We start from the raw sequence: 27,202 nt of genomic DNA, 5'->3' as shown, positions 1-27,202 counted from the left end.
TGTTACCAGACATTTTAATAATTAACCAGTTTTAGGACCATTGCAATCAGTAAAAGACTCACGCACACTTGTGTGTTGTCACGCGCTTTAATAACCTCCCTGCTTAACGTGCTTTCCCTGTGTCATGCTGATTCTTCATTTAACTGCAACTACAATTTAGGAAGTCTCTATTGAAAAATTCACTGATAATCTTGTTTACCAAGTTGTTTATTGGTCTGCCATTAGTTGCGAGCATGGTTAGGAGTATGTACAGAGGTGAAGTTCAAAGGTGATTTTGTGTTTTCTCTTGCTGTTTTGAGAAGTGTCTGAGGTTTGCATAACACATAACTTCTATTGGTTTGTCAAAACCTATTGATTATTCTTAATCTTAAGTAGTTTCATTTTTATCCTCCTGTGTAGACAGACTCACTCTTATTAGCAGCGATGATTTTTTCATTTTATGGGTGATTGAGTCTCTGGTGCCTAGAAAAAATTCTCCTACAAAAATAGTCCATCAACACAACTGACAGCAGCACAAAAGCTTTTTTTTGTTAAGCTGTAAAAGCTTGATTGCTCCTCCAGAGACGCTCTCAACCTTTAGTTAAATTTCTGCAGAGCGCAGACAATGAAAATTAATCTATACTCAATCTTACGTTGCTCTTTGGTTTTTGGAGCATGCACCCTGATCAGAATGGGACACAAAAAACAGCAAACGAGAAAGAAACAGCTTCACTAGTTAGCAGTTTGTCAGCCTGCAGCTTGTTTACAGTTCAGCAGCTTCAACCTTCAGCAGCCTCATTCAAATGCATGACTACCCAAATCTAATCAAATTGATTTTGATCCGATTGAATCTGACTTTTGTTCCACAAATGAGTCTCGGTTCAGAAGACAGTGAAGACGTGCTGAGGAGAAGTGGAAACATAACAGGAAAAGGGGTCTAATGAGACCACTCCCTCCCTTTCCTGAAACACATGCCCTTTGGTGGGCTGTCCCCCAACACTGCAAAAACTGCATGGTAAGACTTATGCAAGGCCTTCTCTTTTGTGAGAAACCCATCTGCACGACATGTTGAACTTTAAACACGTGAGTGTGGAGGAGTGTCTTTGTGCTGGTGCAAAGCTCGATGCTCAATGACTTTGCTAAATCTGTTGGATGTTCTCAGTGGCTCATTAGGAGAGCTGTAGTAGACTTTTTGAAGACACTGTTATCCAACTAAAGAACATCTGCCGAAAAAGAAAGAAATCAGCATTCGGGACATGACTATCAGTTCTTCTATTCTTTACACCAATCCAGTATAAGTGTCTTTTCTCTGCAGAGGGAATAAGCAACTTTTTCTTTCAGCTTAAAAGCTTCATGGATCAAAGTCCTTCACAGCCACATCCTGTAATTGTCAGTGGAGTGTGGGCGGACAGAGGAGAAAGCAGCAGTATTTGAGTCAAACGCGGCAGTAGCGGAGCAGAGGGTGAGAGGCGTCGGGTTGTCCGGTCAGCTGAGGTTGACTGAAGCCATCACTGTAAAGCATGTGTGCGGCAGCTCTGGAGGAGTACTGTGGGTCCATTTTTTGGGTGAGTTTAACAAACAGAAATAACTAAGAAGTAAAAAAGTAACTTTTAAGAATTGAGGAAAACTTGAAGAATTTAGGTAAATTGATTCACTGTGGCCTCCAGTGTTTTTAGCCTCTTGAGATTGAAAATCACTCAATAAGCTGATGCAAACACATATGTTTAGTAACCTACAAAGTAAATTGTCTGGAAAATAAGTTGAGAATTGCAAAAGATAGACACAATATCTTAAAACATCATGCCAGAAACCCGCTGATGTCATAGTGTAGCCAGATGTTTGAAGTCCTTTCTGTGCTTCTTTCTATGCTACTGTATGACAAGAGAGAAAATCTAACCTATTTGAGACAGATTAAAAGGCAGCATACATTGAAGACTTTGTCAGAAAGATTACACAATAATGAACAGCTGTTCATTGTTATCATTATAGAAGGTTGTGCTTCCTATTTTTCATAGGAAGCATGAAGTGGATTTTCCAAGAATACAGAAAAATAGATGATTAAGTTTTATACAGAATTTTATCATAAGCAGCATCAGCATTTCCTCCCCTTTACACATAGTAAATATGTGACAGGCCAGTAATCACTAGGACATGACGTAACCTGTGACTCGGCCACAGCTTTAATTCTGTGTTATTATAGATTTTTAAATAAAAACACTTGTTAAAGTACATTCAGATATGTGTCGCTTCAGTCACATGATGTTTGCTTCAATACAGTAATACATTAGCCATTAAAAGAGTTATGTATCGCTGTTAGCCACCTTCAAAAAGAAAACACAAAATGGTAAGGATTGCTGCTTTTTTCACATAAGCTACCATGTTATACTTCTAGTTTGAACTGTTTGGTCTGACGATAGTTAAACTTCGAACCATTTCTAGACTTTTTCAAAAATAATTTTACACATTAAACGTTTTAATCTGTGATAAACGGAGTCTGTGCCTGTGATTTAATATTGGTGGGAGATTGATGAGATTTGCCAGCAGGATTTTGTGATGCATGTGTGTTTGTGTGTGTGTATGTGCCCTTCAGAATGCTTCATATCTAGAGCGACCAGACCCAGACATCCCAGTATGTGTGGAACAGACAGTTCTTGTCTGGATACCTCTGGGCTTCCTGTGGCTCTTTGCCCCGTGGCACCTGGTGCCTCTCTTTAGAAGGCCAAAAGTAAACACAAAGCACCTGTCCAAGCTTTACATCTGCAAACAGGTAAGAAATACTCTCTGATAAAGACATCCCATCAAAAACACAAATGCTTAATTTTATAACTCAGCTGCCTGTTTTTTGGTTTCAAATGTTTACACCACGCATCTGCAATCTGGACCTTAACATGGAAAAATTGTCTTTTCTGTCGACATTTTAAACACTTTTTTTCAGAATGTGAAAGTAAGATAAGGTTCAGCAGTTAAAGTTTGTACATCATTTTGTACAAACACATGCAAGGAAAATTCTCCTATAAGGTTTGTGAGTTTATTATAAATGCATGTACTGTGTATGTGCTGTTCTTTCGTGGAAAGGCCAAGAGATCCACACCAGAAGAACAAAGAGATGTGTCATTCCTGCACTCTGTAATTTCAGCAGAAAGGCAGGCATCTGTTATCAGTTCTCCAAAACCTTGAAGGGAAGAACTCAGTTTGTTTTCCCATTGTTACGGATTCAAATATTGGGGATGGATACAAGAGGAAAAACCAAAATAACAACACTGGTCCGGCCGGGTTGAGTCAAACGATGATTTTAATGATCACATGCGTGGGAGACGGACACCGTACGCAGACAGCATCAGATCTCAAAATGGTGGAGCATTGATCAAACTCTTATAGCCTCTAGTGGCCCCCACCTAATCATAAAAGCCTAAACATTCACATTCTTTCTCTCACACGGCGCCTAAGCTACGACCTTGGCTCCCTGTTTATCTGCTCCTGCTGAGATGGGGCAGAAAACCTCTCCAGTATGTTCTGTTCTCTTCTAATCAGACAAATAAGGCGATGACTTTCTGCGAACAGTATTTCTTATAACTCAGCAGTATAATGCATCATATAACAATATCATTCATTCACAATAAATCAGCAGTCTAATGTAATGCAAATCAGTTTAACAAATTCAATAGTTATCACCTTCTTGTAATTCAGGAGAATAATGCAAACTAAAACTACATAATAATTCACAATCTTTAATTAGGGGTCTAACATGGCATAAAATAATATTATAATCCCACAGTCCCCCTGTTGAGCTCTTTAGAATAAAGCTTCAAGCAATGTTTAATGCAATGCTTGTTATATGATTCTGATGTAACGATAATGCTGATGCTGAAATAACAGTAAAACACCCCCTTTTGTCCCGTTTATAAACTTCACACATAAACGTTTATAAATGCCTCTTTTAAATTATATTTCCCCCTGTTTTTCCCTTACTGACCACAGCAGGGGAAGCTTTGTTTTGATTCAGCCATGAATCCAGCTCACCTGATTCATCACTGAGCCCCACCGTCACTGGTAACTGACAGAGTGGCGCTGCATACTTGTCCTTTAATGTCACTATTTCCAATCTGTTAATTAGAGTGCTTAAACATGAAGTAGACTACGTCCACAACAAGTCAATACAGCTGTAAATGTGGCCAATTATCAATCTATTACCAATCAATAATGAAAAATAGCTTTTATTTTATTTTATTTTAGTCAATCACTCACCCAGAGGATCTCCAATCCCAGAAAATTCCTTCTCCTTATTTAATGAGTCCGTCCTCCTTCCATGCCTTGGTAACTGGTCCACCCAGAGCCATATCATCTTGAAATATACATACAACAAGCCAAACCACACCTTGGTCACACCAACCCTTTTCCGCCCTGAAGATGTCCAACGCCATCTTAGTCTGGACCAAGGTTTTAATAGTTTTGCAATTTTCATTAGTTTTTATTTTTATTTAGTTTCGACTTCAGATTTTCAATTTTCTGTCAGTTGTAATTAGTTTTTACCAATTGTTTGCTAGTTTAGTTTAGTTTCTATTTTTTTGAAAATCCTTAGTTTCAGTTTAGTTTTGATTAGTTTCAGTTATATTTTTAGGTAAGCTAGGTTAGCCTTCTTGTGTGAGCTTTTCAAGTGCACTTTAAGGTTTGTGGGATTTTTTCCCTTTAGAAATGTCCCTCATAATTTGTGTCTTTCCACTACAAGACACTTGCTTTATCCAAAACACAGACATATTCAAAGTAATCCCAAATTGGACTCTGGCGCTTTCTCCCGACTTTTCCTGACATGATTCTGTGCGTGGACGGAGCAGCAACACAGACGACTCGACTAACGTACTTGCCACCTGCTGGCATAATGAGACAGCAAGAAAAAAATCTGGAAACTAAACTTCATTTTCACCCTTGACTATTGTATGACACACACACATCAATGAAACTAAACACATTTTTGCTATAAATTCAGTTAATTTTAGTTAGTTTTGTGAACACTCATTACAGTTTTAGTTAGTTTTCCTTTTTTTAATTTTATTTTATTTTCGTTAACGAAAATGTTTTTTCACTTCTAGTTTTCGTTATTTCGTTAGTTTTCGTTAATGATAATAACCTTGCTCTGCACACTGGAATAAACATAATCAACACGATCAACATTTTACTGCGTGTTATTTCACCATCTTATCGATTCCAATGCTCCATCCTTATTTGGTTTGCGACATTATGTTTATCTAGAACTCCACTCTGTCTCTAAATGTTTGAAGAATTTTTCATGTTTGGGGTCAAATTTTGAGAATTTGACCATAAATGAAATTTATGGTGTCATCACCCCCTTCGGGGCTTACTTTTCCCAGTGTTGATGATATTCCTCCCTATTCTTTGCAAGTACCCCCTTTTGGTGGCGAGAAACTGTTGGTGTGGTCAAGTGGGTGCTGTAAAAACAAAAGCTCAGGACAGAACAGTTATCAGTCATGTAGCCTACTTCATACAAAATTAGCATATATTTGATTTCATATTGATCCTCTGAGTGTAATGGTACATTTTAATTTGAATTTATCAAAGCTAAACACAATAATTTTTCTTTATTTTGGTTTTGTTCTTGTGCAGCACCACCTCTCAGCACATGCCCCTGTCGGTTCTATCCTACTTTTAAATTGCTGACTATTTCAAGAAAGCACCTAAAAAACGGGGACCAGTGTTTATTATTACATATCTCCATTTTGAATGTGACAAGCCTACCATTTCCCTGTTATCCATAGATATTAATAGAGTTTTTTGGCTTTTTTTTCCCCCCCTCTATAACAGTTAATTGACTTTTTACAGAGGCCCGCTATGGTTAATAATAACATGTTCAGTCATGAGTGAAATCAAAGCTTTTCTTCACTTTAGCATTTAACCTTCCCAACAATATAATGTGATATATTAATCGAAACACAGCTACTAAAACACAATATTCTTAATGCAAACATCAGTAACTCAAAATTAGCAACCAAAGGGTTAAGTCTGCAGTTCACACTCATGTGAAGCTACAGCCTCCCCCTTCAGTCCCTGTCATCCTTCTGTTCCTGTAAAAACAAAACAAAGCAAGACAAAACATCCACCCTTCTTTTACAGGCTGGGTGAATTGTTTGTGGACATTTACTAATCCTAAAGTCAGTACCGTTTTTTTCTCAGTAGCTCCGGCCTGATTTCAAGTCCTGTGTCTGGGACTCCAAGCCTGACTGATGGGTTCGATTATCAGCCAGCTCCTCCTGAGCCATGCTCAGTTTCTGCTCTGATGCCTTAAGCTCTTACTGAGGGCAGAAACCTCAGAGTCTTTTCCGTACAAGTCAGATTGAAGTCCATTGATGTTTCTCTTGCTTTGCTTCCACGGCCTTCTGCGGCTCTGCTGTTCGGCTCTTCTCAGAGGTCAGCTCCTGGCCGAGCCCCGACACCTGTGCCTGCAGCTTATTTTCTTCTTGTGCTTTTGTCCATTCTGAGGTGCCTCCTGACCTCAGTTACTTCTCCTGTCTCTGGCACGCCCTTTTTGCCGCCCGATCATCCGTGTTGGTCCGTCACTGTCCTGCACAGTTTTAATGCAGAGTTGTTAAGGTCAGAATTCTTTTGCTCGCCCTCACTTTTCATCTGGGCTTAATGGGCGTCTCGTCACAGCTCTGTCAGCTGAAGCTGTCTGGAAATCTCCCCCGTGTAGTGAAACAGGCCTTGGGTTTAACGCTCTCTGTCTCCGCTGCATGAGATCGTTTTCCTGCAGCAGTGTTGACATTTTCAGGTTGTTGTTGTGGGTCCAGCTGCTGTAGCATTTGGTCAGGGTCACATCAAAGATGGTAGAGGAGAGCAGGAGTCCAGGTCAGCCTCGGCTTTCCGGGCCGACAAAGCAGCCTGTAATAAAGCATAAAGAGAAAAAACAAAACAAAAACAGACGAACAGGAAAATGATGTTGTGTTGGCTGTGTTATTCAGAGAGGGGAGAAACAACGGGGCCAGGCCCTGTGTCAGCCTTCTCTCCCCCTTTTTTTTGGTTTTTCTCACTATATAATCAACTCATAACCCACCAAGTTGACAGGACAACACAGGTACATGTTAAAATTCATAAGCTCATGTTTAAAAACCCAAAAAGGAATTTTCTTTCATTCAGTAATCACTTGTATTAATCAATCAGCAGAAAACATGTCACAATTTGAATCTTTTTACCACTAAATCTGTCGTGTCATCACTGGTTGGTCAGACCAGTGTCCCTTTTTTTTTTAAAGTTAAGTTGTTGTCCTGCAACCCAGAGAGTTTATTTGTTAGTAGTGGGTAAACTTTATCATTTAACAACAGGTGTATGTTAAGTATCGCTGCTTTAACTTTGCTGGAAAATCTTCACGTGTTCATGAATGTAAGCTGTTTCTTCATTGCGTGTGTGTGCGTTTGTAGGTGGGTTATTTTAACTTTTTTCTCAAACGAGGCATTTCTCTAACACGTGCCTTTCTTATATGTTTCTTTGGTTGTGTGTGTGTGTTTTTATTTTGTTTCCCAAAATTTGATTTCCCACCTTAAATAACAGCATTCCATGTCTTCAGCCAGGAGTTAGAGCTTGCTTGTGAGATTCAGGGACACATGGTGCCAATAACAATTCAGTCAAAAACTTGCCTGAAAATTTCCAGTGATGGTAACCAATAACTGGAGGAGAAGATGTCCTTTAAGCTTCTTTTCCGGGTGGGGACAAAGTGAGAGGTCAAGCTGTAAACTTTTGAGCCAAAGCTTGGCCTGTCTGTCGTCCCAATTCTGTTTACGCTTTTGCCGCTGTACTCAGGTTTCCAGGTTGAGAGAAATCCACCTGTATTAAAACACTAAAAAATTCGCTTAGTATTTCTTTTCTGAAAACATCCATTCGCTTCATCTGCCTAGATTTTACTCTCTCTCTCTCTTGGTGCACATTTCACACAGTCAGGCAGTTGCCTTTTATGGGCATGCAGAGTTCCTGTCTCACACACACAGCTACTCACTCCAGCAGCTGCAAAGCTGTCTTCACGTCCTCTCTCCACACTCTCCGCCACAATCCTCCATTAATTTGAATGTATAAAACCAGTAATAATTATCCCTAGAAACACACCCTCAAGAAAATTCACTGTATTCAGTCATTTATTCATACTCACTGTGACAAATGCAATTCATGTAAAGAAGATCCCCTATAGGTGAAATTTCAATTCGGCATGACCCTGAAATAAGCATGCCTTTTATCTAAGTAAAATGAAATTACTACACCACCTCTAGTGCTGAAATTCGTGCTTGATCAAACCTTTTTGGGTTTTTAAACATGAGCTTATGAATTTTAACATGTACCTGTGCTTGAGCAACCACTAGTTATTCTGGAGTGCCCCAAGCTCCACAGTTACCAACTGACTATCCCTCAAAGAGGACAAGGCCTAGGCGTCCCTGGCCTTGGCAAGCGTTACCTCTGAGCACTGCGCTTCTTAGCAGCCTCTAACTGCCGTCCTATAATAATTTATAACACTTTAAAACAAAAGTCAACCCCCCAAAACAAGGGTATGACTGAGGCAGGTGCAACCTAGTGGTCAATGGAGCCTCAAACTCACAAAATGACCAACTCAGGTCCAACCATAACCAATGGAGCCTCTAACTTACAAAATGACCAATTCCCTATCAAACTACTTGAGCCTCTAACTCAATTTCTTAGCAGCCTCTAACTGCTTTAACTGCTTAGCAGCCTCTAACTGCTTTAACTCATGAGATTTTTCATCAAAATCAAAACAGACATCTACCAGTAATTTCAGTGAGTAGACTTTAATTTTATCATGTCCAATTTGGCACACTTTGGAAATCGATTCAACAGGTAGTGCCTTACCTTCGTATAAGCCGGCTTATGCCCACTCACGTCAGACCACTGGCTCGTGCCTGTCCGTTCGACAACCTCGGACTGTCCAAACCTCCAACTTCCACCCCAATACCACAGGACGAGCCCCCAAACTGTTACGGATTCAAATATTGGAGATGGATACAAGAGGAAAAACCAAAATAACCACACTGGTCCGGCCGGGTTGAGTCAAACGATGATTTTAATGATCACACACGTGGAAGATGGACACCGTACGCAGACAGCATCAGATCTCAAAATGGTGGAGCATTGATCAAACTCTTATAGCCTCTAGTGGCCCCCACCTAATCATAAAAGCCTAAACATTCACATTCTTTCTCTCACACGGCGCCTAAGCTACGAAGTTGGCTCCCTGTTTATCTGCTCCTGCTGAGATGGGGCAGAAAACCTCTCCAGTATGTTCTGTTCTCTTCTAATCAGACAAATAAGGCGATGACTTTCTGCGAACAGTATTTCTTATAACTCAGCAGTATAATGCATCATATAACAATATCATTCATTCACAATAAATCAGCAGTCTAATGTAATGCAAATCAGTTTAACAAATTCAATAGTTATCACCTTCTTCTAATTCAGGAGAATAATGCAAACTAAAACTACATAATAATTCACAATCTTTAATTAGGGGTCTAACATGGCATAAAATAATATTATAATCCCACACCATGAAAACATAAAAACACAGTACTGGTTAAAATCTATGAAAAGGCATTTTAAATAAAATAACATGATTTATTCTCATGTCTGGTCTGTGTTTTCTTCCTTTAGCTTGTGGCGTCTCTGTTGTTCCTAACGGCCATAGCACACCTGGGAGTCACACTAGGAGAAGATTTTGGTCCAAACAGTGACCAATCTTCAAAAAATGCTGCTGCATACTACGCAAATCCAGTTTTATTTGCAGTCACATGGGTAAATAGAGCAACCTTTATATTTATTTATTTAAATTTGAAAGGATTTGTTTTTATGTTCTGATGTGTCTTCTTTGTTAGATCCTTGTCCTGCTTTGCCATGAAGGATTAAGACGGGAAGGAGCAATAGACTCTGCCTCTATTTTCTTCTTCTGGTTACTCCTTGTATTGTGTGACATCTTTCCTTTCCAGACCCTCCTACGAGAGGCTCTCAGACTGGTATGAGTGAAGACATGTAATCAAGTTGGATTAAAGTAGAAGACAAATAGTAGATTTACTCAGACATGGTGCAATAACTTGATATGATTGACTTTTAGCTCTCCATGTGTTGCATAACACACCATTTTCATCTTCGGGACCCTTTAAAGTTTTTCTTTCTCTCATTTTTGGCAATTAGGGCGAGGTCCGTGATGTCCCACGTTTCAGCCTTTTCTACATTTCTTTTGGGCTTGAACTGATTTCATTAGTTCTTTCTACTGTGGCTGATATCCCCCCAGAAGCTAAAGACTTTATAAAAAAGGTACCCTTTATTTGTTATTCATTTTTGTTTGTTTGTTTTCAGAGGATTAAGTTCATAAGCATATATTAACGTCCTAAGACCTGAACTCTTTCATGGCACACATTTTCAGTCGTTCTTTGCTATTTGGGCTGATTGGGACCTGATGAATGTAAAAACAAAGAATTACCAGATTTTTTTTTACTTGGTTTCTGAGAGCAAAATTTAGTATTTTGGTCTAGACAACCCAAAATGTGATGTCCACATATGTGGAAGCCAGGCCCTAGGGGGTTAAATATGATATGATATGATATTGCGCTTTTTTTTAATCCACAGAATCCTGAAGCAGGTGCAGCATTTTTGAGTAGAATAACATTCAACTGGTTAAACAGGTAACATTAAAGTCAGTATAGTAGGAATCTTAACAAGCACCTACATATGTGCTCCATGTCTTCAAAGTTCTCATTGTTTTTACAGTATGGTCTTAAAAGGCTACAAACAACCTCTGGTTCAGGAGGACATGTGGGATCTGAATGAGAGTGATAGCACTGCTTTCATCAATGAGCGTTTCCAGCATTTCATGAAGCCTGAGTTGGATGCAGCTAGGGTCCGCTTCCAGAACAAGATGAAAAACAAATCAGCTAAAACCAGAGACAGTGCCCAGGAAGACCCACAGCAAAATGGGCTTTCCAGTGGTCTGGGGAAAGGAGTCAGTCAGGATGTACTAATGATGGTGAGAGCATTTAATCAAAATCACTTCCACTCACATGTACACTATATTGAGCTACAGTCCAAACACATTTCATTAACACCACTAATCAACATCACTATGTTTTTTTTCTGAATAAATCTCATCAACTGTGCTTAAACAATCTGTTCCTTTAGGAGGAAAGGGGGAAGAAGGAAGATGAAAAGAAGAAAAAGAAAAAGGACAAAAACAAGGAGGAAGAGAACTATCCCAATTCATGGCTCATTGCCACCCTTTACAAGACCTTTAAATGGATTCTGATCGAATCTGCCTTCTTCAAACTTGTGCAAGATGTGCTAACCTTTGTCAGTCCTCAGCTCCTTAAGTGAGTAAAGTATTGCAAAATATTACAGAATCAAAAGTACAGAAACACATAAGAACAGTGTTGCTTCTGTTGCCCATGTAAACATTTTTAAAAATCCATTTAGCTGTCCTTGAAGGTTTTTAAAATCAACATTGTCAAAGCCTTCGGGTTAACTATTCACTATTTATTGATCAGTTTAAACAACTGATAACAGGAGTGCCTGAATGGAAAGAGAAAATTGCTAAATAAGTGTTAAAAAGGAAGCAGGAAAAAAGTGAAGGACACATAGTAGAAAGTGTTGAGATGCTATATCCATACGTTTTCTTTTTTTCCCCTAGATTGATGATCTCCTTCACTCAGGACAAATCCAGATATGCCTGGGAGGGCTATTTGTATGCAGTGTTGCTGATGGTGGTGGCTCTGCTGCAGTCTCTGACCCTGCAACAGTATTTCCAGCGCTGCTTTGTGTTGGGCATGAGGGTTCGCACTGCACTTATGGCTGCTGTGTACAAAAAGGTAAAACAAACGGGATTGATAGAATGACTTTTGTTTGACTTTGGTGTAAAAAAAATCAAAGACTACGTAATATAAATTACTTTAACATATCAGAAGTCATAAATTACCAGTCATTGCTTTCTGCTTAAGTTAATTGTCAGATGCTTTAGTTAAAAATCGCTTTCATCAGCACGAGTACATACTTATCACTTACAGGATAAATCTGTCTGCTCTGCCAGTAATACTTTCACTAATGATCTGATTGATTAACTCTACGAGTTCAAAAATCATTTTTGGCAACAACCCTCACCTTAATTGTGACGAATTATGATGCAATTAGAATATATATTTAATATATATATTTATATTTTATTACATTTTTCTTGCAATTCTTATATACCAGGAAATGAAGAAAATACTCATTCTAACATTGCCAAAAACTTCATGTACCTGCCACTTTTTGGCTGATATGCTTTTTTTTATTCCTTTTCTAAGGCATTAGTGGTGTCCAATGACACTCGTAAGGAGTCAACAGTAGGGGAAACGGTGAACCTGATGTCAGCAGATGCCCAGCGCTTCAATGATGTGACCAACTTTATCCACCTGCTGTGGTCCTGCCCTCTGCAGATCATCATATCCATTGTTTTCCTGTGGCTGGAGTTAGGGCCTTCTGTGTTGGCAGGACTGGGAGTCATGGTGTTAATGGTTCCAATCAATGGATTTCTGGCAACCAAGGCCAGAAAACTCCAGGTTAGCAGAGCTGCCAAATCATTTCTGTGTACAATCAATAGGTGTCTGAACAATGACACACATTTTTGTAGGTTTGACTTTCAGGTTTAAGTCAAGAGGCTTAACAAAATTATTGCATGCATTACAAGAATCTTTTTTTCAGTCCCCATTTTTTTAGAGGCCCAAAGTAAGTATAGTAGTATCAAAATGATACTCCAATAAGCAGAGCTCATTGGAAGGAACTCAACATGATTCATTGATATATAGGATTTCATTAAGCTATTCAGCGATTAGAATCTGAGAGTCCATCACAGAAGAACGGAAACCCAGTGGTAATAGGAATTAGGGCAGGACCCACGGGGGTCTAGAAGCTGTTGGTAGAGATGAAGATGGAGGCTTGGATGGAACCCAAGTAATAGAGGTGTTGAAAGATGATTGGACTAGACCAGTGATGTCAGCAATGAGCTGGACAGTGTGAGAAAGTAGAAGTGATGTAAAGCTTTGATTAGCCACCAAACACCTGGGAAGTAGATAGACGTGTGACTAAAAATGTTCCTTAATAAACTTCCATATGAACTTCATTTGTTTTTCCTTGGGTAGGAAAAAAACGTCACTTAGAGTCTACCGTTAAGAGGGTTTACAAAAAACGGCAAATCAAATGAAGAAGTAGAGAAACAGAAATCAGCCAAACATGATGGAGACAATGGCATAGGCATGCATAGCTGCCAGTGGGACTGGATTGCTACTGTTTATCGATGATGTGACTGGTCATGAAAGTAGCGTGATGAACTGTTAGGTATACAGGGCTATTCTAAGTGCTAAATGCTCAGAAACTGAATGACTGACACTGGTTCAGTTCAAATGGGTAATAATCCAAAGCATATCAAGAATTTCTAAAGACAAAGTAATGGGATATTCTTCAATGGCTGAGTTAGTCAACTGCTGTCAGCCCTATAGAACATGCTATTCACCTACTGAAGGCAGAAAGAGTCACAAACAGTGAGAAACTGAAGATGGCTCAGGCGTGGCCTGGCAGACAATCTCAAGGGCGGAAATAAAGCATTTGGTGATGTCCATGGGTTATAGACTTTGGCGTCCGTGGACTAAAGAAATGATTGTCCATTTATTTAAAACAGTCCTTATATTTGAAATTGTGTTTACTTTGAGTTACAATAAATATCAATGGCTTTAATTTCCAAACACTTAATGATTAATTTGTTTAATGTTTTAATCAAGGCTGAAAGTCTGCATTATTAATGTTAATTTTCTGTATTGCTTGTTTAAAGAGCTACATTGTGTCTCTTTTCAGGTAGAGAACATGAAGTTTAAAGATAAGAGAATGAAAATCATGAATGAACTTCTAAACGGGGTCAAGGTGAGCTCCCTTATTCAGTGTATCTATGGTGTATGTAGATGCCTTCCTTACATGTAAGGCTTTGATGCTTCATGAAACTGCATTCAGTAACTTGGACCATAAGTGCTTCCTTCTGCCTCACTGCCTCCTCACTGTCTTTTTCTTTTGTCTCCCACCAGATTCTGAAGCTGTATGCTTGGGAGCCATCCTTCCAGAAGCAGGTGGAAGACATTAGAGGGGAAGAACTAAAAGTCATGAAGAAGTTTGCCTACCTGACAGCCGTGTCTACCTTTATCTTCACCTCTGCTCCAGCTCTGGTGAGTTCTGTGAAGGGATGTCATTGTAGAGACTAGATTCCAATGGTAAACAACCTTTTTTCTTAAACTGTCTGTACTTGCAGGTTTCTCTGGCCACATTTGCAGTATTTGTTAGTGTGAGCAGCGATAATGTGTTAACTGCTGAGAAAGCTTTTACTTCCATCTCTCTCTTCAACATCCTCCGATTTCCTCTTGCCATGCTGCCCATGCTCATTGCTTCCATTGTGCAAGTAAGTGAACAGAACTAGATGAGACACATGTATCAAGCCTGTGATAACATCAAACTTAACCTGTTCTTTGAATTTTCAGACAGCAGTGTCTAAGAAGCGCCTGGAGAAGTTTCTGGCAGGGGAAGACATCGACAGTGACATTGTGCGCCAAGACCCCAGTTTCAGTATGTTCACCATTAGAATTTGCACTTGTTCTACAGCTGAAGATTGAAGCTTAGTCACAGTTTTTATCATCTGTTAAGCTCTGTCTTGGTCTGTGTTCATTTTTTAGATACTGCTGTGAGCATATGTGATGGTTCCTTTGCTTGGGAAAAAGATGCAAAGCCTCTGCTGAAAGAGTATGTCTGTGTTGGTCATCAAAAAGTTACTAGTTAACTTAATTAACTGTGAGATGTTGCTTCAGGCACTTTTTAAAAGTTTTTCCTGTCTGGCTAAATTCAAACTCAGGATATGTTTAAAAGTTCACACAAATTTTCGTTTTCAACATATGAAACATCATCTGTGTCCTAGTTTAAATTAAACGTAGGGTTTAAATGATTTGCAAATCACTGCGTGCTTTTTTTATCCAAATGGTACACTATGTTCCACACATTTATGAAACACAGTTGTATTTTTCCTACTGTTTTTACAGTAATGACCATATTTATTATGTGTGTCCAGTGTGAATTTGGACATTGAGCCTGGTCGGTTGGTTGCCGTAGTGGGAGCTGTTGGGTCAGGAAAGTCGTCTCTTATGTCAGCCCTCCTTGGAGAGATGCACAGTACCAAAGGTTTTATCAACATTAGGGTAATGGCTTTTTTTTCCCGTTTGTATCTGACAGTGTGCGTTAAAAAAAAAAATCTTTTATTTCAATTATTTTCTTTAGTGTATCAAATGAAGAGCCTTTTCTTATTTCTCCTCAAAACTGATTTCATCGGGAGATTATTATTGTTTATTTAAAGTTTTTATTTGTTTTTTAAATGTAAAGAACATTATTCTTGATCAATGATTTTCTGGGTTTATTTGATGAGTAAAAGTATGGAATTGCCATAAACAGAAGTCAGTAAAGTCAACTGGAAACACAATACAATAAAGAGCAAAAGACTTTATTGAAGAGAGCAAAGATATTTAAAAAAAAAAAAAAGGCAGAACATACATTATTAAAATGTACAGACCCTAAGATTTCAATGAAACTTGTGTTCTAAACCATCAGTTCTTAGGGTGTTTTTAAATCTTTAAAAGGTTGAGAAATGTAATAACAGTTCCTTGTATGTCTCCTTCTTACACAAGTATCTTTAGTTCAGGTATTATTTCCTCCTAGCCAGTGTAACATTTGTTCTGGATGAAAAACTGCATGAATGCCAAAATTTCTATGGCAAAATAAAAGGTTGGTTAGACATCAGCAAATGAGTTTCACTGTATTTCTTTCCAGGGTTCTCTTGCTTTTGTGCCACAGCAAGCCTGGATTCAAAATGCCACTTTGAAGGATAATATCTTGTTTGGATCTCCACATGAGGAAGAGAGGTTCAAAAAAGTTATACAGGCCTGTGCTCTTGCCCCAGACCTTGAGCTGCTGCCTGGAGGAGACCTCACTGAGATTGGAGAGAAGGTGAGTTGCACTTTGAATTATTCAAGTTTTAGGTTACACAAATATTTTTATCTTTATAAAGATTATGTATATGGTTTTTATTGTTTGTAAAATATTTATTGGTGATATTTTCAGAAATAAAAAAAAAATCACATTTACAATGTAGATGTCTGAAAAACTCATGTATCAAATATGATGCACTTGGCATTACAGGGTTAATGCTATATTGAAATGTTGTTCTTGTGCTGAAGGAAAAGCTTCTTTGCATTTAAAAGAAGCTCTGTGTGGGGGTTTTTTTAACCTATTTTTGCCTCTGCTTTTCTTTTCCCCTCCTTTCTTCTCTTCTCAGGGTATCAACCTCTCAGGGGGTCAGAAGCAACGTGTGAGTTTAGCCAGAGCGACCTACAGTCAGGCTGATATCTATCTATTAGATGACCCTTTGTCTGCCGTGGACTCTCACGTAGGAAAGCATCTCTTTGAAAAGGTTATTGGACCCAATGGAATACTTAAAAACAAGGTTTGTGCTCGACTGCTTGTATTGTGATCAACATTAAATATTTCACTTTAAAATAGCTATTATTTGGAAACCGGGCATGTAGTTTGTAATGGAAAAAACTTTTTAACCAAAAGTTGCTGTGTTCGTTCCTTTGGTTTGTTCCTATATAAAATTTTGTTTTGTAGGCTCACCAGTCAACTCTGTCTGTGAAGGTTCTCAGTCAACCAGGTCATCGTAGTCTAAGGAGCTTGGAAAGAAAAGTGTCTGGACTTCTTTCACCTCTCATCCAAGAAACTTCTCCAGGTTCATCCCAAAGACAAAACTCCAAAACACTGTAAAACTTAACAATGTAGTACATGCTGTACAGTGTAGCGAGGAATGCCCAGACCTCTACATTGGAGAAACCAAACAGCCACTTCATAAACGCATGGCACAGCATAGAAGCGCCACCTCCACGGGACAAGACTCAGCAGTCCATCTGCATCTAAAGGACAAAGGTCACTCTTTTTAGGATGCCAATGTTCACATTTTGGACAGAGAGGACAGATGGTTTGAAAGAGGAGTGAAAGAAGCCATCTATGTCCACTGTGAACGGCCATCTTTGAACCAAGGCGGTGGTTTACGACACCAACTTTCTGCCTTCTATAATCCAGCTCTGAGACCCTTCCCAGATGCCTTAATGCCCATTCATATCCTGGGCCATTTGACCTCAGGAAATCACATGATAGGGTGGGGCGAGGTTTTACAGCCTGTTTATCCGAAACCTTGGCTGATAGTGACCTAAACCCGTTTTTATGCCTTGGCTCATGTGTTTAGGTAGAGGATCATCAAGGGGTCCTTTGTCCCACTTTGGAGGGAAACTCCCACAGGGCTTAAATCTGGGACTCTCCACCATTTGACCCTAGAACTGAAGAAGCTTCTCGGATGAGAGGTGAAACGTCTTCAAGCAACTTAAAGAAGTCCAGACGTTTTTCTTTCCAAGCTCCTTAGACTATGATAGAAAATATCACAAAAGTTTGATAACTTTTTAAATGATTTTAAATGATTAAACCAACTGTTGTGAATTCAATCTATGAACTGCAATTTGTTTTCTTTCAGTTTTAAAATAGTGTATTTGTGAATTTTTTTTAACATATGCACTATTTTATAATTTTTCTAAAATACCATTTGATAAAAAAGTTTGGATGTTTTGTTAAATTTTTTAAAATATTGTTGGGTGTATATTTAATTCTTCTAATAATTGTCGAGTGAAACTAAACTTAAACTGATTCAACTGAATTTAGGTATATTTATTCTTATATTAATAACTATCTCATTCAACATATTTATTAATGCCTACTTTAAATTTAATTAATATGCTTTATTACTACTTCTGTGACACCTTCTTTATCTGATAGCTGATACAATACAGTACATATGAATATTTTTATTTATTTGGCTTAAGTAATTTGTGATTTCAAACTTCAGTCTCATATATCTCTGACCATACAGACTCGTATCCTGGTGACTCATGGCATAAGCTTCCTGCCATACGTGGATGAAATAGTGGTTTTGGAGAATGGAGTCATTTCTGAAGTTGGATCCTATGAAAACCTTCGTGCCAGTGGAGGAGCTTTTTCTAAGTTTCTCGACACATATGCCACTGAGCAGAACAATCAGAGAAATTCAGAAACAGGTGATTGCAACCTTTTCTTAGTATATTAGGAATATGATCTGCACACATTGCTTGTTTTGTTAGTTTTACAACCAAAATCTATGCTAAAATTATACATCACAAATATGAATTAATTAATTACATTTCTTTTCTCATCTTTTATGAATACTTTGTGTTGATGTTGTTCACATATTGACCCAAATACCATAAATTACTGCCACATATGTAAAACACCATGTATATTGTTAATTTAGGTGAGGGCCAGGACGCAGAAGACTTTGAGCTCATCCCAGGTGGAGACGATGCCCAACCTGACGGTGCTTTGGAGGACACTGTTTCTCTTACACTGAGGCGAGAAAACAGCATCCGCCGCAGCCAGCGCAATGGCAGGTTCGAGCTTGTTAAAGTTGCAGATTAAACCAGGGAAACAGCTTGTCTCAAATAGCACCTTTAGCAGAATGTGCAACACATATGGACAATATATAATAATTTAATCATGTTTTACCAGATCATTTTTCTCACCTTTTTTAGTGTCAGATTAAGAAGAAATACTTCCATTAAAAAATCTGCAAATGCTGATGAACCAAAGAAAGGCCAGAAGCTTATAGAGAAGGAAACTATGGAAACAGGGCAGGTAACACAATGTTTTTCTACAAATAGCACAAGATTACAACAAATGATAGCCTGTTTCCTGAGTGCCGTCTCGCGCTGATTTCCAGGTGAAGCTTGCAGTGTTCCTGCAGTACCTGCGAGCCATGGGCTGGGGATATTCTGCCATGGTTTTCCTGATTTACTTCATCCAAAACGCTGCTTTCATCGGTCAGAATTTGTGGCTGAGTGACTGGACCAGTGATTCTGTGGAGTACTACAACATGACATACCCTTCCTGGAAGAGGGACACAAGGGTGGGAGTGTTCGGAGCTCTTGGAGTGGCTCAGGGTAACTGAACACTGAATCCTTTTCTATTTGCAAATATTTTCATGTTAATTAAGTTCAAGGAACTGTATGTCTTGGAGAAAGAAAAATTCCCCACCGTAAAATTTGGGATCATTATTAAATTATTAAATCATTATTATCATGGTTTAGATACAACCTAAACATCCAGTTTTGTATATTTTTATATGTGCTCTAGTTTTTATCAGGAGGTCATATTTAAGAACTAGATGGGTATAAATGAGTAAATTTGAGTAAATATTTTGAGAAATTTCTTTGCAGACTTATAGTGATCAAGAGTTTTTGGGGCTCATGCTGTCATGTGTCAGTCTGTGGCTGGCAGAGAGCGGACCCGAATTGCAGATACAGAGACAGGACTAATCTCTGAACAGTTTTATTACCGGGAACTCAGGGAGAAAAATACAAAACTACCAAAGCACAAGCTAAACGTGAATCAGACACTTACTGGTTACAAACAACCAGAGCATGCACATAGGGAAAGCTAGTTGATGTGACAAAGACCAGAGGGAGACTCAGACAATAAGTACACAGCAAGGAATCAAGGCTGAGAGGAATCTAAGTGACCGAAGACAGTAAGCAAAACTTAACATAGCGCAAAAGAGACAAGGGACCATTAAAATAAGACAGGAAATATTGCCTGACAGCAAAATATTATAAACTAAGAACATAAACAGGTATACACTATGACCTTGACAAAAACCTGTGAACTATACACAGACCAAACCAAAACACAGACAAGGACAGAAGATGAGATTGAGATAGTTACAGAACTAAGGACTAAGAATATAAATAACAAAACTTGGGAGCTCAAGGGAAATAAGATTAAACTCAAAAGAGAGAAAACATTAGGACAAGAACATAAAAACTTCACAAAACAGAAATAAAATTCAAAGCCAAAACCATCAAACTTAAAGCACATGGCCCAAAAATCTAGGATCCTAATACATGCGTAGACAGCCATATTAATTACTACTCTTTCTTTCTTGCACATAGGTCTTCCCATCAGTCAAACATATAACATGTGACTTCTCACGGGAAGAAGTCCCGTGAGATGAACGAAGCTCAACCACTCAAATTTTGTTATATTTGATTTTCCCACATACTGATTCTTAATTCTTAAAAACCCATGACAGTTAGCTTATCATCAGTCTATGGACAATGCAAAGCTTTCAGTAATGTAAGTAATAAGGCAATCAAATCATAGAGTATTAAAGCTGTGAGTCATTTGGGTATTCAATTTTAAATCCTGTGGTCTTGTTGCCCCTATCAAAGACCGTTTTCTTCCTACAGCCATGCTATGATCAGATCAAGTTGCCATGACAACTGCCCCCAGCTTCATTTCTTGATCTCCAATGGCTTCTTCTCAAGATATATGATATGTTATTAAGTGGGCTATACAGACCGTATGTCTGTTCATTTTCTCATTTAATAATCTAACTCATATAAAGGCTTCAACTTATCTCAGTAACTGTGATACACACAGAGGATGCCACACCTGAGATTCAGTTTCTCACTAACAGCTGTGTTATTTGAACAGAAAATAAAATAAACTAAATGTCCGGAGGCCTGGCCGAAAGAAACAAAGATGTGGAAGCAACACAATGGGGCGAGAGACCTGGAATTTCCGTCTCTAAACTACTCATAGTATAAGAAACTAGAGGAAAATAGGAAAGATGCTAAAAAGCTGCTTGGGCTGGGCGAAGGATAGCAAGAGCCTTTTCCTCTAAATAGAAGCTCAGTGGCAGACGCATCTGTGAAAGTAGGAGTAAGTACATAAGTGAAAAAGGTGAGAGAAGAGCACAGAGGACGAGAGAAGAAAGAGGAAGCAAACACAAGGGAACAGCACGTAACACATAATTTCTATAGCATGTTCTTGTTCTTTCTTTATTTGCACTTTAACAGTATTTTTTATACTGCGTAAAGATTTTCTTTCTGTTTGACTGGATATTAAAATAATAAAGAAACATTGTGTCCAGTCGATATGCAACTCATTTTATAACAATTTAAATAGTTAATCTGTTTCTCAATAATATCTTATGCTTATGCTTATCTTATACTGTACAATCGTATGCTTACCTTATGCTTGTAGATATACTTGGGTTTTTCCAGTAGACAGTTATTGGGATATTCTGGACTTAAAATATTATTCAATGATGTGTATAAAATTTGCAAATTGCAAATTGTGGTAGAACTTGAAGGCTTGCAGTTCTTCAAGTACTTAAATCATAAAATATCTCATTTCAAATTCAGTGATGTTAAAACCATAAAAGAAAAAGCTAAATTGATGTAGCCCTATTCAACATTTCAGAATAATGCTTGTGCTAACATGGGGCCTAATTTTAGGAACTTTAAGTATTTAGCTAACAGGTAATTAGTGTAAAGAGGGTTTAGAGTGGGTGTCTGTGAGTGTGTGTGTTTGTTTGTTTTTGTTCAGAATAAAAGAGAACACAACTACAGTAATTATTCCCTGAATTATTAAATGCAGGGGTATATTTTCAGCAGTAACTAGTGGATCGTGTTTTAAGATGTACAAAGGTAACTGTCTCTGCATAAGACAGACAGACTCGGGTGTACATTGAAATTTTGTACCTCGTCATTTTATTTGTCCCTTTTTTACAAGCTAAACTTTGTCATTAGGAATATTTGATTTTTCAAACTTGGTCCAATCCAGTTAACTTTAGACAGTTAGAATTTGTACAAGTAATTGTTGCAAATGGCATAAAAAGCACACTTGAGTCTTATGTTTAATGTTCCATTCAAAGTGGATTTTTCTTTGTGAAGAGTATAGAATAATTTAGAAACCCTCCTACCCTTACTGCAGGTCTCTTAGTGTTCGTCGGCACACTGCTCCTAGCAAATGCTTCTGTCGATGCATCTCGTATCCTGCATTCAAAACTGCTTAACAACATCCTGCGAGTTCCCATGGTTTTCTTTGACACCACACCTATTGGAAGAGTGGTCAACCGCTTTGCAAAGGTAGCATTTGTATTTCACTTTTTAATCATTCCTTTTCTAGATTTCATTATTTTCTCATCCTGTGGCTTTTATGTTTACAAGTACAAGATGCAATTATTTTTTAATTCCATTTTTCAAAATTAATAGAAGTGGAATGTTCCCCAGTTCTGCTTAAACCTTTGCATACAGTCCTTCCCAAATGCCTCCTCAAGTATACAAGAATGTACCCTGGTCTGTCTGGAATTGGTACAGGTGTTAGTAGAAACTAGAGTAAAAAAAAAAATCAGGATTAGATTATTTTAATGTATTCTGAGTAGCTTGAAAGCAGTGTTATGAGTCATAGTTCAGTTTATATAACAGGGTTTATATCTAACCCGTCTAACAAAAATCAAAGGTCTTGTGTTCTTATCTTGTTTTACCCACCCGCTATGATCGCCATGATGCAGCTCCAGTTGTAAAAACACTTTCATGCTGTGAAAACTTATTTTAAACTCTTTTACAAAACCTTTGCTTTTAGGACGTCATCCTCTCATCTAGCTCTAGAACCTTCTCTCTTCCAGTGTGCTGAGTAGTCTTTGACCAGTTTGATCCTACTATATTCTATTTATCAACAAAAAATTTAATTAGCTTTTGATATATATATTTATATACCAACTTTGCCTCAAATTTCAAAGTACACAAAAAAGTTGGTGGATAAACCATTAAAAAAACACAAAAAACACCTCCTTTTATTGACATTTGCACCAAGTTCCTCATTTCAGCAGGTATTGTGTTTTGTTGTGTTATTTAACACTTTTTTTGCTCTTATAATTTCACCATTTTTAATATTACTTTTGATTTTTTTACATGCACTTTATTGATAAAAATGTACTTGACTTGTGTTTTAATAAATACTAACTTTCCAACTATTATCCTAAAGGATATTTTTACTATAGATGAGGCCATTCCTAATTCCGTCCGCTCCTGGCTCCTCTGTTTTCTGGGTGTACTGGGGACGCTATTTGTCATCTGCCTGGCAACCCCTTTCTTTGCCATAGTCATCATTCCTTTGGCAGTGATCTACTTCTTTGTACAGGTAAGCTGAAAGAAGAAGAAGATTTGCCTAACTAACTAAGAATAGGAAACTAATGTTGTTTTGTCTTTCTCTCTACACCCAGCGCATTTATGTCGCCACTTCAAGACAGCTGCGGCGACTGGACTCTGTGTCTCGCTCACCGATATACTCTCACTTTGGTGAGACGGTGTCCGGCCTGTCAGTGATAAGAGCCTACAGGCATCAAGAAAGGTTTCTTAAACACAATGAAGTAACTATAGATGAAAACCTCAAAAGCGTCTACCCGTGGATTGTGTCTAACAGGTCAGATATTCAACGGTGTACCTGCAAACACAGAGAAGCATGTGATGTAAATTGCTCATAAAACTGACCCTAACATTTCACTGTTAGACATTTCACTCACTTGTTTACTCAACAGATGGCTGGCCATACGTCTGGAGTTTGTTGGAAACCTGGTGGTGTTTTTTTCTGCTCTGTTTGCTGTCATTTCCAGAGATTCTATTGACAGTGGCCTGGTTGGCTTGTCTATATCATATGCCCTTAATGTGAGCCATTAAAACACTCATACCTTTATCATTATTTCATCACTGTTTATGTATTTGGTAATACTAAAATCCAGCAATAATTTAAACACTGACGTCTATTCTACACTGTTCTGCAGGTAACCCAGACCCTCAACTGGTTGGTTAGGATGACCTCAGAGCTGGAAACCAATATTGTAGCTGTGGAGAGAGTGAGTGAATATACTGAGCTTGAGAATGAGGTATGTAGAAGATTTTTAATGACAATTCTCTTTATTAGATGAAACTCTACTGTTATCTTAATAAGGCATGAATTTCAAGATTCCTTCAGGTTGTTAGTTGATTGTAAGCACCACAATGCAACGGGGATAAAAACATAATAATAATAATAATACAATTTAGTACAATATCGTACACGTACACTGGGCTTTAGCTGCTGATCTTGAGTAGTGACACATTGTTACCTTCGCCAAAGAGGTTATGTGTTTTTGTAGCATTTACATGCTTGCCGTTCTGTCTGTAAACATGACAGCTGGGAAGTTTTGACTGAATTTTGATTAAACTTTGTTGTTTGAGTTTACAGTGGGATCATGTTAACAATCCACTCAAATATGGCTTACGGCCACCAGGGTCTTCAAGGACAACTCAATGATTTATTGGTTGAAAATGGACAAAAAGCCTTAGAATCTTTGGTGTATATGGTCAACATATAATACTACCATATAAACACCACAGCTACTGCCATTGATTGTGCTGACAACATTTAGATATATAGGGAATGAATAATGGGGACTCTAAATATCAAGTTACTCTGGATCTCTTCTTCAAGGTCAAATAATGACAATCTTTTAATAGGTCAGACTTATATAACATGCCATATATATTTAAATAAACTATGTTAGAAATTTGACTTTGTTTGTATTGGCAACATTTGTTTTATTATGACATTCTTATGTACATTACAATAACAGGTTATAAGTGTTTAAATACGTAGCAATTCAAATACAACTATAATGTTGAAATTTTGTTGCTTAATGCATGTTTATGTAGGTTTTGATATTACTATAATATCTTTGTATGTATATGTGAGTGCTTCAATTTAAGAAAAGATATATTCTAGTGGTTATCTTAGCTAGTCTTGATAACGTCTGCATAATAATGCAGACGTTATCAAGACTAGCTAAGATTCATTTATTCTGTTTGTGTTTGTTGTTACAGGCTGACTGGGTAACTGACACTCGGCCCCCACAGCAGTGGCCAGAGGCAGGAAGAGTGAAATTTGAGAACTACAAAGTGCGTTACAGACCCGAATTGGATTTAGTGCTGCATGGAATCACTTGTGACATCGACAGCACTGAGAAGGTACGTGTTTGTGTGTGTGTGTATCTGAAAGAGAGACAAAGTGAAAGAGAGAGAGCATGCATGTATAAAGTTCATGCAGGATTTATTAATATGTTAATGATTTACAGAGTAACCTCGTAGATCAAATAGATCAAGATATAGAAAACAATATCTAATATGTTTTTCACACGAGATACAGATTCAAATACTATAAAAATTCTTTTTTTTTGCATGGAGGTTGCTTAAATTATAGCTTGGTTTTTTTCCTCTATCACTAGCTTCTAAAATAATAGCGGTTTCTCAAGTGTAGCTTACAGATGGTAGACTTTAAGTTTATTTTTAGTTGAGTTTAGAAAAAAAATAATTTGTATTTTAATGTAACTTTGTCCTATAAAGCACTGACATTCTGTACTTTAGTTTTTTTGATGTTTTACAGTCCAGTCTGTTAATTATTTACTCAAAAAAAAAAAAAAAAGCCACAGAACAAACAGTAATGACAATAATTGATTTTAAACAAACAGTAAAAAATAATGTAAACTGTCAGCTTGTGTCTTTAGTTGTACATCACTCTATACTATAAACAACTGTGATATCCAAATATGTAACTAGCCTATCTTTAGGATAAAATGTCAAATGACATACTGATAATGTGAAGTGGACACAATGTGAACACCCTGAATACAGTGAAGTCAAAGTACACATTAGAAAAGACAGTCTGTATTGCAACAACATATAAAAGAACAAGATATAGCTCCTTATGTTGTGGAATTATCTACAGTCAGCATTGTTTAATGCCTTTTCTTTACCTGTTGTGACAACAGTTTATGAAAACTTTTTTCAAATATGTGCCAGCTGTTATTTTGATCTTATGTGTTTTCTCTCACTGCATTCAGATCGGTATTGTCGGTCGCACAGGAGCTGGGAAATCAAGTCTTACCAACTGCCTGTTTAGAATTATTGAAGCTGCTGAAGGTTACATCCGCATTGATGATGTAGATATCTCTAAAATAGGCCTGCATGACCTGAGAAACAGACTCACGATTATACCACAGGTATACACATCAATATAGACAATAACCTTGTCAAAGAATTAAGTATATTATTAAAAAAATACACTGACATTTTTAATCCCATGTGCACAGGATCCCGTTTTGTTCTCGGGGTCACTGAGGATGAACCTGGATCCATTTGACAAGTTCAGCGATGAGGAGATTTGGAGAGCGCTGGAGCTCTCTCATCTAAAGAGCTATGTATCAGGGCTGCAGGAAGGGTTACAGCATGAAGTGGCAGAGGGAGGAGAAAACCTCAGGTGGGTAATAAAATTAACAATACGGCCTCTGTGGTCATTTGAAAATGATGATGACTTCAAACTCAAACCTAGGGAATGTTGGCACATAAGCTGCAAAATTCTTTAGATGTATACCTTTTCCACACTTCATTAGTCTAAACCTAATGCAATTTTCAAAAAAACATGCATGCATAAACTTTCATATACACATGAGTTCCTTGTGTGCTTTTTGCATAAACCCTCTTGAGATATCAATACTTTAATACAATCTTTCCAGTGTTGGGCAGAGGCAGCTGCTGTGTCTGGCTCGAGCACTCCTGAGAAAGTCACGTATCCTAATTCTGGATGAAGCCACGGCAGCTGTTGACCTGGAGACAGACAACCTGATTCAGAACACCATCCGCAAAGAGTTCTCAGACTGCACAGTCCTTACCATCGCCCACCGCCTGCACAGTATCATGGACAGCTCTAGGTGAGTTATACCTTTTCCCTTAACATTTTTGGATGAAATTTTTGGAATTCATGACAATGTTTTTTCTCAGTGGGCTACTATTAAATCCTGTGCTTCTTTCCAACAGGGTAATGGTGCTTGATGCTGGAAAAGTGGTGGAATTTGATTCGCCGAGCAACCTGCTAGAAAAGGAAGGTCATTTCTACGCCATGGCAAAAGATGCTGGGATAACATTAGAAAGCAACACAAATTTATAATGTCTACTTATACTGTTTTTTTAGGGAAGATTTACGGCCACAATTTTCTGTGTATGTGTTTTATTTGTAGGTTACATTGTGAAGACTGGATTTTACGTTTATGTAAAGAAACACTGACATATGTATTGTATTTATAGGGAAAAACATAGGGAAAACATATTGTATATGTAACACATTTTATGTGTGAAAAATAAAATTTATTTCTGAAATCATG

At 37.9% G+C, this 27,202-nt stretch overlaps 1 protein-coding gene across 1 annotated transcript; it reads left to right on the top strand.

The window, feature by feature from the left end:
* Positions 1 to 1,087: 1,087 nt before the first annotated feature.
* LOC146561120 (ATP-binding cassette sub-family C member 2-like) lies at positions 1,088 to 27,202 on the top strand. The gene is made up of 32 exons (XM_085296908.1): positions 1,088 to 1,544; positions 2,570 to 2,746; positions 9,637 to 9,777; positions 9,858 to 9,995; positions 10,174 to 10,296; positions 10,609 to 10,664; positions 10,750 to 11,005; positions 11,158 to 11,345; positions 11,663 to 11,840; positions 12,315 to 12,569; positions 13,858 to 13,923; positions 14,082 to 14,219; positions 14,303 to 14,449; positions 14,529 to 14,613; positions 14,721 to 14,787; positions 15,110 to 15,236; positions 15,862 to 16,038; positions 16,367 to 16,534; positions 18,005 to 18,188; positions 18,422 to 18,557; positions 18,699 to 18,801; positions 18,887 to 19,106; positions 21,943 to 22,097; positions 22,996 to 23,151; positions 23,234 to 23,433; positions 23,549 to 23,675; positions 23,792 to 23,893; positions 24,870 to 25,013; positions 25,886 to 26,044; positions 26,135 to 26,301; positions 26,558 to 26,752; positions 26,859 to 27,202. The coding sequence occupies exons 1-32, from the start codon at positions 1,500 to 1,502 to the stop codon at positions 26,986 to 26,988; spliced, it is 4,710 nt and encodes a 1,569-aa protein (XP_085153034.1). The 5' UTR covers positions 1,088 to 1,499; the 3' UTR covers positions 26,989 to 27,202.

This window comes from Mchenga conophoros, linkage group LG13 (genome assembly GCF_057382185.1).
Source record: "Mchenga conophoros isolate Kocher_MC1m ecotype Shallow Benthic linkage group LG13, M_conophoros_male_GT1.1, whole genome shotgun sequence".
NCBI classification, from domain to species: domain Eukaryota; kingdom Metazoa; phylum Chordata; class Actinopteri; order Cichliformes; family Cichlidae; genus Mchenga; species Mchenga conophoros.
The sequence above is the reverse complement of the archived record's forward strand: the minus strand, read 5'-3'. Positions and strand labels throughout refer to the sequence as shown.

Bases quoted from the DNA above. Each gene is read 5' to 3' on its own strand.
- LOC146561120 (XM_085296908.1), top strand. From the start codon at position 1,500: ATGTGTGCGGCAGCTCTGGAGGAGTACTGTGGGTCCATTTTTTGG. The intron at 16,039-16,366 runs GTGAGTTGCACT...TTCTCTTCTCAG, and splicing joins TCACTGAGATTGGAGAGAAG to GGTATCAACCTCTCAGGGGG. The intron at 18,558-18,698 runs GTTCGAGCTTGT...CACCTTTTTTAG, and splicing joins CGCAGCCAGCGCAATGGCAG to TGTCAGATTAAGAAGAAATA.